Genomic DNA, 13,858 nt, shown 5'->3' on the forward strand with positions numbered 1-13,858 from the left:
CAATGATAAAGGATATCTGTTCTAGGAAAAGCATATTTAAAAAGAAATGCAAGTATACAGTATACAGCATGAATGTTAAACATGAATTTCAAATTTGGCTTGAGCTTCCTGACAAAATTTTCACTATCAAAAACTGGCTTCCGAAACTATTCTAAGAATCACATACTAATATATCTTACATGGGACTTTATATAAACGATACTGAGGCTGGGTGTGGTGGCGCACACCTGTAATCCAAGCACTTTGGGAGGCTGAGGCAGGAGGATCATTTGAGGCCAGGAGTTTGAGACCAGCCCTGGCAACACAGCAAGACCCCATCTCTAATAAAATTTAAAAATTAAAAAATTAGAGGGCACAATATGACACAGAGGACAATACCCTTGACAACATCATATTGCAAATCCAGTTAAAAATTTTTGCATGGTTACTTTAAGCAGTTAGCTTAGGTGAAGGTGGAAGGTCCAAATTAAAATGCTACTTGGTGAAGGCAATTGTGCTAGGGGCTGCTTTTGCAATACAAAGTTTTTACACTGAAGGCTTCTTAAATGTGAATTAGTCTTCCCAATGGGATAGCAATTCTAATTTAATGGCTAGGAAAACCCAGTACAGAAATAAAAAGTTACTTGACATAGCTAAAAATCATTTAGGGACAGGCCTAACATTTGATCCTTTAGATTCAGCCAGAAAGTTCAGGGTCTCTTATAATTTTAGCAGGACTACAACCCAAGGCTTCAGATTTACTGGACATTTTGCTCCTCCAAAACGATGGCCACTAACTACAGGGAATTAGTTTGCAGCATGTGCATGTATGGTGGCATTCTGGAGATTAAGCATTGTAAATATGAAGTCTTGGAGTTAAAAAAGCACACACCCAATTTTCAGTATTATGTCAACAAATATAAACTACCCAAAACAGCAATATATAATCACCTATATTGACTATGCTCAAAAAACACACTGAATTGGTTTTAAAATGGCAATGGCCGTGGGAAGCAAGGAATTATCAACAAGAGAAGCACCTGCTATCTAATCTTTCTCCCATAATCTGCGTTTGGAATCACAGGCTAGAAAGTATCTAGTGAGGGCATCTAGTCTGCATACACACTCTTATCCCATTTTCAAAGATCTCTATTTAGATCTCTAGTCCAGCTTGCTCTTATCTTAAATCGTAGCACCTACAGCTTAGGACTAATTCCTTTTATCAATGAAAATGATGAATCACTACTTTCCTGTAAATACTTTTACAAAGTTGGAAATCATTAAGTAACTAGTCTTCTCTCATTAACAAGATAACTACAATTATTTGAACCTTTCCCCAAACATTAATCTTTAGACCTCTTCCTACTAGGATATCTCATCACTTTCCAAACATACTTCAACAGTTTGGTACTTTATTATGAGCTTCACAAATATCCAGAATTTAAATTATTTCATAATTCCTCCAAACATTCTCAGTTTTATTTGTAAGCAACAATGCTATATCATGAAATCAATTATTTAAAACAATGTTCTAGGTATTGGGGTAACTGACCTCATATAGCTTACATTCTAGTGGGAAAAACAGACAGTGAACCAGTACACAAGATATCAGATTGAGGTAAAGAGGGGTGAAGAAGCCTTTTATAATAGGTACCACTTCATTTGAAACCTCTAGGAAGGCAGTAGCCCTGCAAAAATATGAAAAGAATCTTTTAAGCAATTTTTGGCTAATGAAGGTTTAACGAGTTATTCTGCTATATATTTATATGCATTCCTTCCAAATTATATAACCTTGTACTGCTCCCTATTGAATCTTATTGTTCTTATTTTGAAGACTAATTCTATCTTTTACAAGCTTTTCATTATCTCCTTTAATTGGTGTATTCCAAAAGTTTAAGATGCATGTCTTCTAATTTAAACAAGCATTTCTTAATAATATTAACTAACATTTAGTTTAGGAGGTGTTTCTGCCAAGTAACACTTAATAGTAGTAGGAAAAATAATAACTGAAAGAACTTATGGGATAGGCCTAAATGAGTTTTCCAGAAAATAATTTGGTCACACTTTGCAGGGAAAACAGGCTGAAACAGGCAGAGTATAACCCATTCAGAAGATGAGGCTAATGGGACCATGAACCACTGATGGGTTGGTCTAATAGCAGTGAAAGAGCCCAACAGATAATTGAGAGGTTTATAATGTCATGGATGTGGGATGAAGAAGCCAATCAACTGGCAAGGTTGGAAAAAACCTTCCCCAGCACATTAGCTCTCTGAGACATGCTGCCACCACCTGGGCAATAGGCAATTCTGAAGTTTGGGGGGATTTTAGTTACTATCCTTTAACAATTATAGAATCAAAAAACATACTTTCATTTTATAAAATCAGCATTTTTTTGTCAAGAAAAATGAAAGACAAACAATGCTGATTTCATAAAATGAAAGTATGTTTTATGATTCTACAATTGTTTTGTGTTTTGATTGGAAAACAGCAGTGATTTGGCCAGATAACTTAAAAATCCTGCTTTATTTTTAAAGTCTCTGGTTCTCTATCTGTAAAATTAGTATAAAAATAACAATCCTGTGGGGTTGTTTAGTTTCAGGATTAGTGATAATAAGTGTGAAGCACCTAGCCCAGCACCTGGTACATACTAAGTACTCAATAAGTAGCTTTTTTTTGAGACAGAGTTTTGCTCTTGTTGCCCAGGCTGCCAGGCTGGAGTGCAGTGGTGCGACCTCGACTCACTGCAACCTCTGCCTCCCAGGTTCAAGCGATTCTACTGCCTCAGCCTCCCGGGTAGCTGGGATTACAGGCACGTGCCACCACACCCAGCTAATTTTGTATTTTTAGTAGAGACAGGGTTTCTCCATGTTGGTCAGGCTGGTCTCAAACTCCCAACCTCAGGTGATCTGCCCACCTCGGTCTCCCAAAGTGCTGGAATAAGTAGCTTTTTTTGTTTTTTTAATGGAGTTTCGCTCTTGTTACCTAGGTGGGAGTGCAACGGCACGTTCTCTGTTTGCTGCAACCTCCGCCTCCCAGGTTCAAGCAATTCTCTTGCCTCAGCCTGCCAAGTAGCTGGGATTACCAGCATGCGCCACCACGCCTGGCTAATTTTGTATTTTTAGTGGAGACGGGTTTCACCATGTTCATCAGGCTGGTCTCAAACTCCCGACCTCAGGTGATCCACCCGCCTCTGCTTCACAAAGGGCTGGGATTACAGGTGTAAGCCATTGCACCTGGCCACAATAAGCAGCTTTAAAAAACAGTATTCTTCTTCAGTATAAACTTTCAAATATCAATAAAATCTGATTATGCTAAAAAAAAAATCACTGGCTGGGCACAGTGGCTCATGCCTGTAATCCCAGCACTTTGGGAGGCTAGGCAGGCGAATCACGTGACGTCAGGAGTTCAAGACCAGCCTGCCCGACTGATAAAGACCCGTCTCTACAAAAAATACAAAAATTAGCCGGGCATGGTGGTGCATGCTTGTAGTCCCAACTATTCTGGAGGCTGAGGCAGGAGAATCACTTGAACCTGGGAGGCAGAGGCTGCAGCGAGCCGAGATTGTACCACTGCACTCTAGCCTGGGAAAAAGAGCAAGACTCTGTCTCAAAATAAATAAATAAATAAAAATAAATAAATATGCCTATTAAGAAATGTATTTACATTATGTTTCAATGGAAGTAAAAAAACCTCACAAAATAAAATTTAGGGACGAAACTAATTCCATCAAAGTAAGGTGCAGGTGAGAGAACTCTCAAAGTCTTTTAGACAAGACTCAATTGTTACTATTAAACTATATTATCATCTTTAATATTATCTGAATCTTATTCTGGTTTCACTACTTACAACTTTGACATGGGTTAGAATGAGATGTAATTTTGTACCAATCAAGGGAAAAATACTTTTTAAGCAAAAAAATGGCATGTGACTGCCACAGGACTTCCATTCTCAATAGAAAAAATAATTTTATAAGGCTCTACTTGTAAAATATAATTGCAATAGAGGACACTAGTGCTGAAGAGGCTGGTGGTATGACATACTACACAGGAATTATCTTATGCAAAGGCAGGCCGTACTTCATTAACAGCATAAGGTTTAGTTAATTTGGCTAAACTTACATGAATAAGATCTCATTTCTTAGAAGTAAATAAGGCAGACCTTATTTCCTTGTTTTTCTAAATTGGTATTCTGACAGACATTTGAGAGAGAATAAAAACCTGATTAAGGATCTTTTCAAACAAACAAATAAGATCTTGGTCTGGAACAGTGGCTCACACCTGTAGTGCCAGCACTTTGAAAGGCAAAGGCAGGAGGATCACTTCAGGCAAAGAGTTTGGGACCAGCCTGGGTAACAGAGTGAAACCTTGTCTCTAGAAAAAAATTTTAAAAAATTAGTTGGGCATAGTGGCATGCATCTGTAGTCCCAGCTACTCTAGAGGCTGAGGTGGGAGGATTGCTTGAGCCCAGGTAGTCGAGGCTGCAGTTAGCTGTGATGGACTCACTGTACCCCAGCCTGGGTGACTTGGTGAGACCCTGTATCAAAAAAAAAAAAAAAAAAGAAAAATCACTGAAACTCGTTCTCTCTAGTTGGGCTTGACTTTGAACTGAATACAGTAAGCAGAAAATTAACATTGGTCATAGTTTTTAAAAATAATGAGTATGCTAAGTTGGGCACGGTGGCTTGTGGCTGTAGTCCCAGCTACTCAGAAGGTGAGGAGGGAGGATCCCTTGAGCCCAGGAGTTCGAAGAGGCAGTGGGTTATGATTGCACTACTGCATTCCAGCTGGGCCAGAGCAAGACCATGTTTAAAAAAAAAAAAAAAAAAAAAGGCCAGGCGCAGTGGCTCATGCCTGTAATCCCAGCACTTTGGGAGGCCGAGGCGGGCGGATCACGAGGTCAAGAAATTGAGACCATCCTGGCCAACATGGTGAAATCCCATCTATACTAAAAATACAAATATTAGCTGGGCGTGATGACGTCCGCCTGTAGTCCCAACTACTCGGGAGGCTGAGGCAGAAGAATCGCTTGAACCAGGGAGGTGGAGGTTGCAGTGAGCCGAGATCCCGCCACTGCAGGACAGAGGCTCCGTCTCAAAATAAAAAAAAAAAAATAAAAGACCTTAAGAAAACTTGCAATAATGTTTCTATCAAATACCTTACTATGTTATTTATTTAGGTAAGAAAAATGACCAAATCCAGTCCAATTTACAGATTTTAAAGCTGAAAGGGCATTGGAGATTGCCTAGTATGCTTTCCACAGATATAAGTGGAAACACACTCAGAGTGATTTATCAGAGTATACATATCATTACTGTACCAAGACTGTGAATCTCAGTTCACGAGCTCAGACTCCTCATTATGGAAAGTAGTTCACAGTATTTGAACCAATCCTGACACCACCTTTAGTTAAGGCAATGCAGATTGCAGTAAGGAGCTCCACTGTGGCAACCCCTATGCTGTTCTTGGTCTTACAGACTGTCCTGTAACTTGAAGCTAGATAAGCAAACTTAGATTGTAAAGGCATGGTCTAGATCAGCAGTCTCCAACCTTTCTGGCATCAAGGACTGGTTTCGTGGAAAACAATTTTTCCATGGATGGGGAGGGGGCATGGTTTCAGGATGAAGCTCTTCCACCTCAGATCATCAGGCATTAGATTCTCATAAAGAACACACAACCTAGATCCCTCACACATGCAGTTCACATTAGGGTTCGCACCATGAAAATCTAATGATGCTGCTGATCTGACAGGAGGCGCAATTTAGACGGAAATGCTCACTCACCCATCGCTCACCTGCTGCTGTGAGGCCCTGTTCCTAACAGGCTGCAAACCAGGTACCAGTCCACCGTTGGGGATCCCTGGTCTAGATTACAGCTGAAGAGCTACAAAGGCTTTCTCCTTATTTGCCCTTTCTTCCTGCCCAAGACTTCCATGCTTTTAACCAGGGATGCAGCACTCCAAGTATCCAGAGGCAGTAACTGGGAAAATCATCTGATTAAAATAAAACACGCATTGGCCTCTGGAACGAAGGATGTTAAAATACATTCTAACCACATCTTGGATTCACGACTTGGAGAAGTTTTAGAAAAATCGGTTATCTCAAGTAAGTATTCAGTGCACACAATCCAGTGACTGAGTCTGCTTTTTCTGGCTACTACAGGTACAGGCTAGGCCTAAGCAGCATAGGCTTTGAAACTATAATCCAGGTTTTCAAATAAAAAGGGGTAAGAAAACAACTGCTGGTAATACAACATCTCAAACATTAACATATGCCCAACGGACAGTATCGTAGATCGTTAGATTATCTGCCAAAAGTCTGTTCCCTGGTAAATAACAGTTATTGTTGTTTTACCTAAACTAGTTAAACATGTCGCAGCTTGCTCCTGAAAGAGAACATTATATAGTCTTTGGAGAATCAAACAGTGAAGAGGTCTTGCAACATTTGTCAGAGGTAGTCAAACAGTGCAAGCAATCACAAAATTTGGTCACCAACCAAACCAGAGCTAATCTTTCAGTTCCCGTAGATTAGAAGACAATATTAACTCACCCTTTTTGCATGTTGACTTTTGCATCCTTTTATTTGTGTATTGAAAGAACAAGCACCTCTATGGGAACTCTATGCCCTGACAGTTTAATTACTTATCAAGTTTACTCTGGGCAGGTATTGATCATTCTTTCGTGAAACGAATTAGGTACTTAAATTAAAAACAAACAACAAAATCCCCCTTTTCACATAGCATGGCCGCATGTCCCTTGGTAACAAGGTTGAGTGGATCCACCAAGGCCCCGCAGCTTGCCTCCTTTACGTAAGGATGTAACTATTGCCCAACCAGAAGAGAGAGGCGTGGAGTGGGATGTGAACCAGGATGAACTCGTCGGAATTGTCAAGGGTCGTTGTGTGACCCTTACCTTGACTTCGGGCGGTTTGTGGGAACCCAAATGCTTTCTTGCCGCAGCTCTTTGGTCTGAGTTTCTCTCAGCCAAACACCTCACCCACCCGGGACCCTCCAACTGTCCGGCTACAGCAGGGGATGGGGGTTGTCTTCCGATCGACCTCGGGAGGCAAAGGCAAAAGTTCCTAGCTGCTTCGGAACCTCTCCTCGAGTCCTGAAGCCGCTGCACGCCTCCTCGCCCATCACTTGGTCCCCGCAGGACGTGGCAGTCTCGGGTTGAAGCCTGGAAAGGAGCCTGGGTGCCGTCACCCGCCCCGCGCGGCCTCACCTGCCGCTCCCCGGAAATCTCAGCGCCACTCTGTCCCCGCCCCCCACCCTCCCGCGTCCTCCAACTCGAGGTCCCAAGACCCACACAGCAATGGCGCAGCCGGAAACCGGCTCCTAGACTTCCTAACGCCCAGCTGGCGGTTCGGGTCGTCTGTGGGCGGGACGCAAAGGCCGCGACTTCCGCCTTCCTGCTTCCGGTCTGGCGGTGAGTGGGGAGTGGGATCCAAGCCCCTGGGGCGAGGTAGAGGAAGCTGGCGGCTACCGCTTCCGTGGTTTTCTCCTGGTGTCCAGCAGAAACGGCGGCGGCCCCTTGCGCCAATCCAGGATTCCCCAGGACCCTCGGCTCTGCGCGACAACGGGCCCGCGCTTGCCAAGGCCGAGGGGCAGAAGTGAACGTGGCCCCCGTGGGTCTGCGGCCCCGATAGGGTAAGGAGGGAAGAGTGAGCAGCGGAGAAACGTAAGAAATGAGGGAAAGACAAAGGAGCAAGGGAGAAACGTAAGAAATAAGAGAAAGAGAAAGGAGGAAGTGCGGACGGCCGTCAAGTGTTACCAGTTGCAGCCGCAGGGGCCACGCGGGTCTGGTTGGGAGATCGAGCCGGGTCGATCCGTTTTGGGCGGAAGAGTAGGATTTATTCCTGAAAGTGTGGAGGCGCGGGTGTTTGGGTCTGAAGTTGAGGTGCAGGGAGATGTGTGGCCTGTGGACCATGACTCTTACTGCAAAAGTTCTTTTGCTTATCTCTGAAACTTACATTGTTTATTCGCTACTGGGCTGGAGAAGGTGAAGGCAGATCGATCTGAGTAGTACCTAATTCTGACTATGGGTGAGGTCTTATGAAGTCCGGGAGAAGATATTTAACGTATTAGGCACTTTCATGTGTGTTCAGTTGAAAATCGTGGGAAAGATATAATTAAAACCAGTCATAGTTTTCCTGGGGTAATGGGACTGTGGGTGAATTACTATAATTTGTTTGGTTATGTCTTCTAATTTTTTAAGTAAAGGACACAAATTGTATGATAGACCCAAGAAAACCTTTAAAGAGTAAGATGAGGTGTTTGATTTTGTAGTGGTGTACCTAATCCAGTAAATGAATGAATGGCAACATTTTTAGTATAGAAAGTTGAAAATCTAGGAACGGATATACTGTGTAAGTCAGTGAGCCAACTTGTCTTCTATATGTCAATGAACTAAAAAAATTTTATTATTGAAATAACTAACTTAGTAAAATACTTGATTTCCAGTAATTAGGATTTTCTTACAGGGCACTTGCAATTGTGGTAAATTCAAATGAGGAAGAAACATATTAAGTTACTATAATGGATAGGCAATTTTAGATGTCATATAGATTGCGTATATACAATATAGAAATTTTCCATTTAAAATTTTATTGCAATTATCCTGAAAGTTGTGACTTAAATTTTGTTTTATTTTTTGTATTCTTTCCAGCTAGCCAATTGTACAGAATTTAAATCATCTCTCAGATGTGTACAGTAGAACTCAAGAAGACAGACTACCAAGGGTCATCTGAAGTCGTGATTGGGTCACTAATAATACCAGGACAAAGTTAGAGATCACTACTCAAGCATAAGGTAGATAATTTTTTTAAAAATTCCAGTTGAAATCGTAAGTGGATGTATATACCTCATTCCCTACCCAGGTATTCTAATTCTCCACTTTGAATAGAGGTTGACACAAACATGAAAGGTAGAAAAGCCTCTGGGGCAAAATAGAAAACATCACTCAAGTCACATAATCCTCATTTGCCAGATGCCTTTTCCTTACACTCAAAAAGGAAACAAAACACATGGCATCTTGTTAAGGCTACTTTTCTCATTTATTAAATTAGGCTTATTCCAGCAGAGGTCCTCAAAGCTGAAAGGGCATAAAATAGCACAGTACTTTTTGCTGCTTTGGCATATTAATGTGATGTCATGACTCCCTTACCCTCCCTTTCCCATTCCTGGAAATAGCCATCTCTCCTTCTCTGCGAGTATTGCACATGCTCTGTGGCTTGTCCTTTTAAACACCAAATTTGCTGATTTGTATTTTTGTTAATTAGTAATACTAAGGATATGTCAAAAAATGACAAACTGTGTTCAGCTCTTAATGACCATAGAAAACTCAAGATTCTTATGAAAGCCTCCTGCTAAATAAAGTTTGTCTTCCATATAGGAGGCATGTGAGAATGCATAGTCCTTATGACAGAGTCACATGGCTTTTTAAAATCTTCTATAACTTTACATCTTTGAAGTGTCACTATTCTGGCTGTCCTAGATGAATTGCTTTTTCCTAACTGGAAATACTAGTCCTTATTACAGTAGTACTAATTAGTACTTTTTAAAAAAGCAAACTGAGTGATAATGGAATCATGAGTTAACTGGTTGTGTGAGGAAACTTTTTCAAAATTTGACTAACCACAGTCTTTCTCCTGTTTTTTTCCTCTGTTTTTCTCCTGTTTTTCTCCACCCACCTTCTCCAGCCCCAGTTTTCATAAGACTGCAGTGAAGATGTTTGATATAAAGGCTTGGGCTGAGTATGTTGTGGAATGGGCTGCAAAAGACCCATATGGCTTCCTTACAACTGTTATTTTGGCCCTTACTCCACTGTTCCTAGCAAGTGCTGTACTGTCTTGGAAACTGGCCAAGATGATTGAGGCCAGGGAGAAGGAGCAGAAGAAGAAACAAAAACGCCAAGAAAACATTGCAAAAGCTAAACGACTAAAAAAGGATTGAAGGACTGAATAGGCTCTGCAACCAGAGGAAAATCATTTGGAAAATTATGCAGCTTTGGAAGAACCCACTAAAGTTTCTTCTTTGGATTTCTTGACAGTATTATTTAGTAAATGAAATCTGACCAAATGGAAGAATCATGTTAGTTCTGACCTCAATACTATAGTAACTTTTAGGCTTGGGTGTAGAAGTTTGTAGGTTTCTATTGACAGTTATTATAAATTATCATTTACTGTGGTACAAATTCTTTATAACTGACTTAGTCATTTGCCGCTTAGCAGTTTATCTACTGAAATGAAAACATCCTGTGGGGAAAAGTGACTTTAGATTATGAACTCAATTCAAATGAACTCTATTTAAAATGGGGTCCTGTTTTGGACAAAGGAAATTAAGAATGTAAAAGTCAGAACTGTCTTGTTTGAGATAAAAGTGTGCTTTGGCTTAAAAGAGATACAGTATATTAATTACGTCTTTTATTATTATTGCTTATTTCTTAGAATCATTTCTGACTTTCTCAAAACAAAATAATATTAATCAATGAGTACTTCTATTTGCTGCATTTTTCTTATAGCCTTTGAGACAGCTGGTAATTATCAAGTCATTTTGCATTTTTTAAAACAATTTTATAAAGCATTCTCTTGACTATGTAGAATACCACCTACTGGATAGAACAATTTCTGTACTCACAAACACTGCCATTTTCTTAGAGATGGCTTGTTGAGAGGAGTAACACTATGGTTTAAAGCTTGCAGTAAAAATGCCAAACACTGTAGTACTTTGGAACCGGTTTATTCTTGTGCTAAGCAGAACTGTAAAACAGTTAAAATGTCTTATCAAGTAATTCGCTGATTATATAGACACCACTTTTGTATTTTATTTCATTCTTTGTTTTAACTCATGTGGTAGTGATATTTAATACTTTCTGATCAAACAGTTTCAAAGTAAAACTTTAAATTTCACATTTCTTTTAAAGAACTTGTAAAGCATAACAGTGATGTCATACTTCTTAAGTGGTAAAGAAAGGTATAAAATTTGGAAACATTTTGTTGGGCATAGTAGTAATTGGGTGAAAAGGATAAATTATATCAAAATGAGAATGTGCTGTAATTGGAAGTAAGGAGCTAAAGGATGTTTCTTTCAGTTAAGTAGTATAACTGGAATGTTTTACTATTAAACGTGGCTTTTATAAATGCATGGTCCAATAATTTTGTTCACTGTTAGTATTTAATTCACTGTCAGCTTATTGTTTTCTGTACCCTGATAATGAATTTTAAATTACAAAAAATTATCCAGCAGCTACAGTTTAAAAATGAAACTAGATATTAAAATAAATTTGATAATTTTTTGTAAGGTCCTGGATTTTATTTTATTTTTTGGTGGAACTACATTTTTAAGTTACATTATGTTATGCAGGTTAGAATTTTCAATTACAGCTAAGCATACTTGTAAAACTTCAGGACTATATCTGAGAACCTAAGGACCACTGAGAATGTTTATGGACGAGTTTGAATAACACTTAATGCTATTCTTTTAGATTATCAGTCTCTACTTGGTGCCAGTGTGAGCAACACATTATAACTCAAGGCACTGAAATAATTCAGTGTTAAGATAGATCTAAAATACATGTGGTTTTCTGCAATCAAGCTGTTCATGGAAAGAATTTATGTACATGTTTTACTTAGGGTCACATTTTAGAGTAAAAGTATTGAAGCAAAGGATATAGTCATAATTCTCAGTTATCTGCTAAAGTTACGGTTTTATCCGTTCCGTTGTAACAACTTAAAGGTATCTAACTAAAGTTCTGTTTTTCTATAATTTGTTAGCCTTAACACATGCCAATTTTGTATTTGTTTGACGTATGCTTTTTTTCCCACTTTTTCCCATCATTTAGAGAGCCTTTTTATATATGTGAGATTGAGATTTTACTCTCTCTCTCTCTCTCTCTGTGTGTGTGTGTGTGTGTGTGTGTGTGTGTGTGTGTGTGAGATTGGGGGAGTAAAGAGAATATTGTGAGGTTTGGGATGCTTCAGAAAAAACCTCTCACTGCAACAGAGTACTGTTGTTAAAGAATCTCATTTGCATTATCTAGAATACTTTTAAGAAATTGTTTATCTATTACGTTTCTGAAGTTCTGAGAACTAAGTACAATCAATTACCATTCTAAAGCTGGTCTTGGGCGGAAAAAGGAAGCTGTCCCCTGGCTGCCTGTAACAAACATTTTATCAAAAATAAGCAAATAAATAAAAGTTTGTGTGTCAGAACTTGAGCCATAGTATCCATATGAAAACTTACAGCATGTTACTACTTATCAGATATATAAGGACATTTTAAATTTTACTTATTTGTAATAAGCAGACTAGAAATAAGCACAGGAGGCTGGGCACAGTGACTCATGTCTAATCCTATCACTTTGGGAGGCCGAGGCAGGTGGATCACGACGTCAGGAGTTCGAGACCAGCCTGGCCAACATGATGAAGCCCCGTCTCTACTTAAAGTACAAAAATTAGCTGGGTGCGGTGGCATGTGCCTGTAACCCCAGCTACTGGGGAGGCTGAGGCAGGAGAATTGCTTGAACCCAGGAGGTAGAGGTTGCAGTGAACCAAGATTGCGCTACTGCACTCCAGCCTGGCGACAGCGAAACTCCGTCTCAAAAAACAGAAAAAAGAAACAACAAAGGAAGCTGTGGGCTGGAAACCTAATGTTGAAATAGATCTTATATTTTATATGGTTCTAAGTTGGAGGAAATTTGATCTTATTTAGGAATGATTGCTTTTATGTTTGCTACTGGTTATAGAATCATGCTGATTTACTTCATATCTGGAATAAATAAGGACAAATTCTGCATTTCTCAAACATATTAAAAGGGATCACATGGTCAAATACCCAAAGTTTGGGAAACACATGTACAACTTAGACAAATTTCTGGATGATCTCTTGGAGTGTTTTAACTTGACTACCATAGATTGTCCTCTACACCTCTCTTTTTCTCCGAAGAACTTAAGTACAATTTGGGAAAGCCTACTCTAAAACTCAGATTACATTTAAATAGCGTAGTTAATGAGATAGCTTTTAAACAATCAATATAAGGATATTATATTAATTCAAGGTTAATTAAATGACATCCAGAAATCTGTTATTAAGAATGGAAAAGGATTATTTCCTCCATTTTTGTTGGTTTTTAACTTCAGGTACCTAAGGCGTAATAAGCTAGGTTTATATAATTAAACCCAGTAGCCAGCATTTTCTGTACTTTGTCAGTTTGTGTAATATGAAGCTATTTTTGTAAAAACCAAAAGTATGCTATATGCATGTATAGCAGAGGCATAGAATGGAAGGCTTTACTTCTGAGAAAGTACTTAAGTATAAATAATATTCTTCATGTTAACATGAACAGTTTTACTTTTGAAATTGAAGAATTTTTTTGGCATAGGTTTGAAATCTGTCTTGAATAGACATTTTCATAATAAACTTGTAAATGTCCAGAGTATAATTATGATATGAAGTATGGTGGGCAAACTAATATTTAATATTTTTAATTCTGCTTTGTGTCTGGCCTAAACGCAAGGTTCGTTTTTTCTTTTTTTTTTTTATTTAAGAAAAGTTGTTTAGAAAGGCAAATAAATATCAATTAGGCCAAGATTATAATTCACTTTGTATGCAGGATATTTAACTCTGTGCCAATACCACCTAACTAACGTGACCAGTCACCCTAAACATGTCAGCCTGGAGGAAAGGGATATGGATAGGTTATTACAAATTTAATTTCCACCACCCCAGAAATCCCCTTGAAAGTACAAGCTCTTCTAATAATGGTGGCTGTATATCATCATCTTTAACATAAGGCATTTTCTAGAAGGGACTCCTGGCCAAGATTTTCTCATGCTGTTTATGCAAAACAGGTATTTTAAAATGAAAACCATAAAAATTAGTAGTTA

General features: G+C 39.0%; 1 protein-coding gene across 3 annotated transcripts; it reads left to right on the forward strand.

Moving 5' to 3' along the window:
- Positions 1–7,278: 7,278 nt before the first annotated feature.
- SMIM15 (small integral membrane protein 15) lies at positions 7,279–11,269 on the forward strand. Of its 3 annotated transcripts, none has more exons than XM_050794389.1 (3): positions 7,279–7,401; positions 8,641–8,783; positions 9,674–11,269. In XM_050794389.1, the coding sequence occupies exon 3, from the start codon at positions 9,702–9,704 to the stop codon at positions 9,924–9,926; it is 225 nt and encodes a 74-aa protein (XP_050650346.1). In that variant the 5' UTR covers positions 7,279–7,401; positions 8,641–8,783; positions 9,674–9,701; the 3' UTR covers positions 9,927–11,269. The 3 variants fall into 3 exon arrangements, with proteins under 3 accessions (XP_050650346.1, XP_050650345.1, XP_050650347.1); XM_050794388.1 differs by lacking the exon at positions 7,279–7,401 and adding an exon at positions 7,505–7,622; XM_050794390.1 differs by lacking the exon at positions 7,279–7,401 and adding an exon at positions 7,551–7,653.
- Positions 11,270–13,858: the final 2,589 nt, after the last annotated feature.

This window comes from Macaca thibetana, chromosome 6 (genome assembly GCF_024542745.1).
Source record: "Macaca thibetana thibetana isolate TM-01 chromosome 6, ASM2454274v1, whole genome shotgun sequence".
NCBI lineage: Eukaryota > Metazoa > Chordata > Mammalia > Primates > Cercopithecidae > Macaca > Macaca thibetana.

What these genes read in the sequence shown, in the direction of transcription:
- SMIM15 (XM_050794389.1), top strand. Translation starts at nt 9,702, where the DNA reads ATGTTTGATATAAAGGCTTGGGCTGAGTATGTTGTGGAATGGGCTGCA.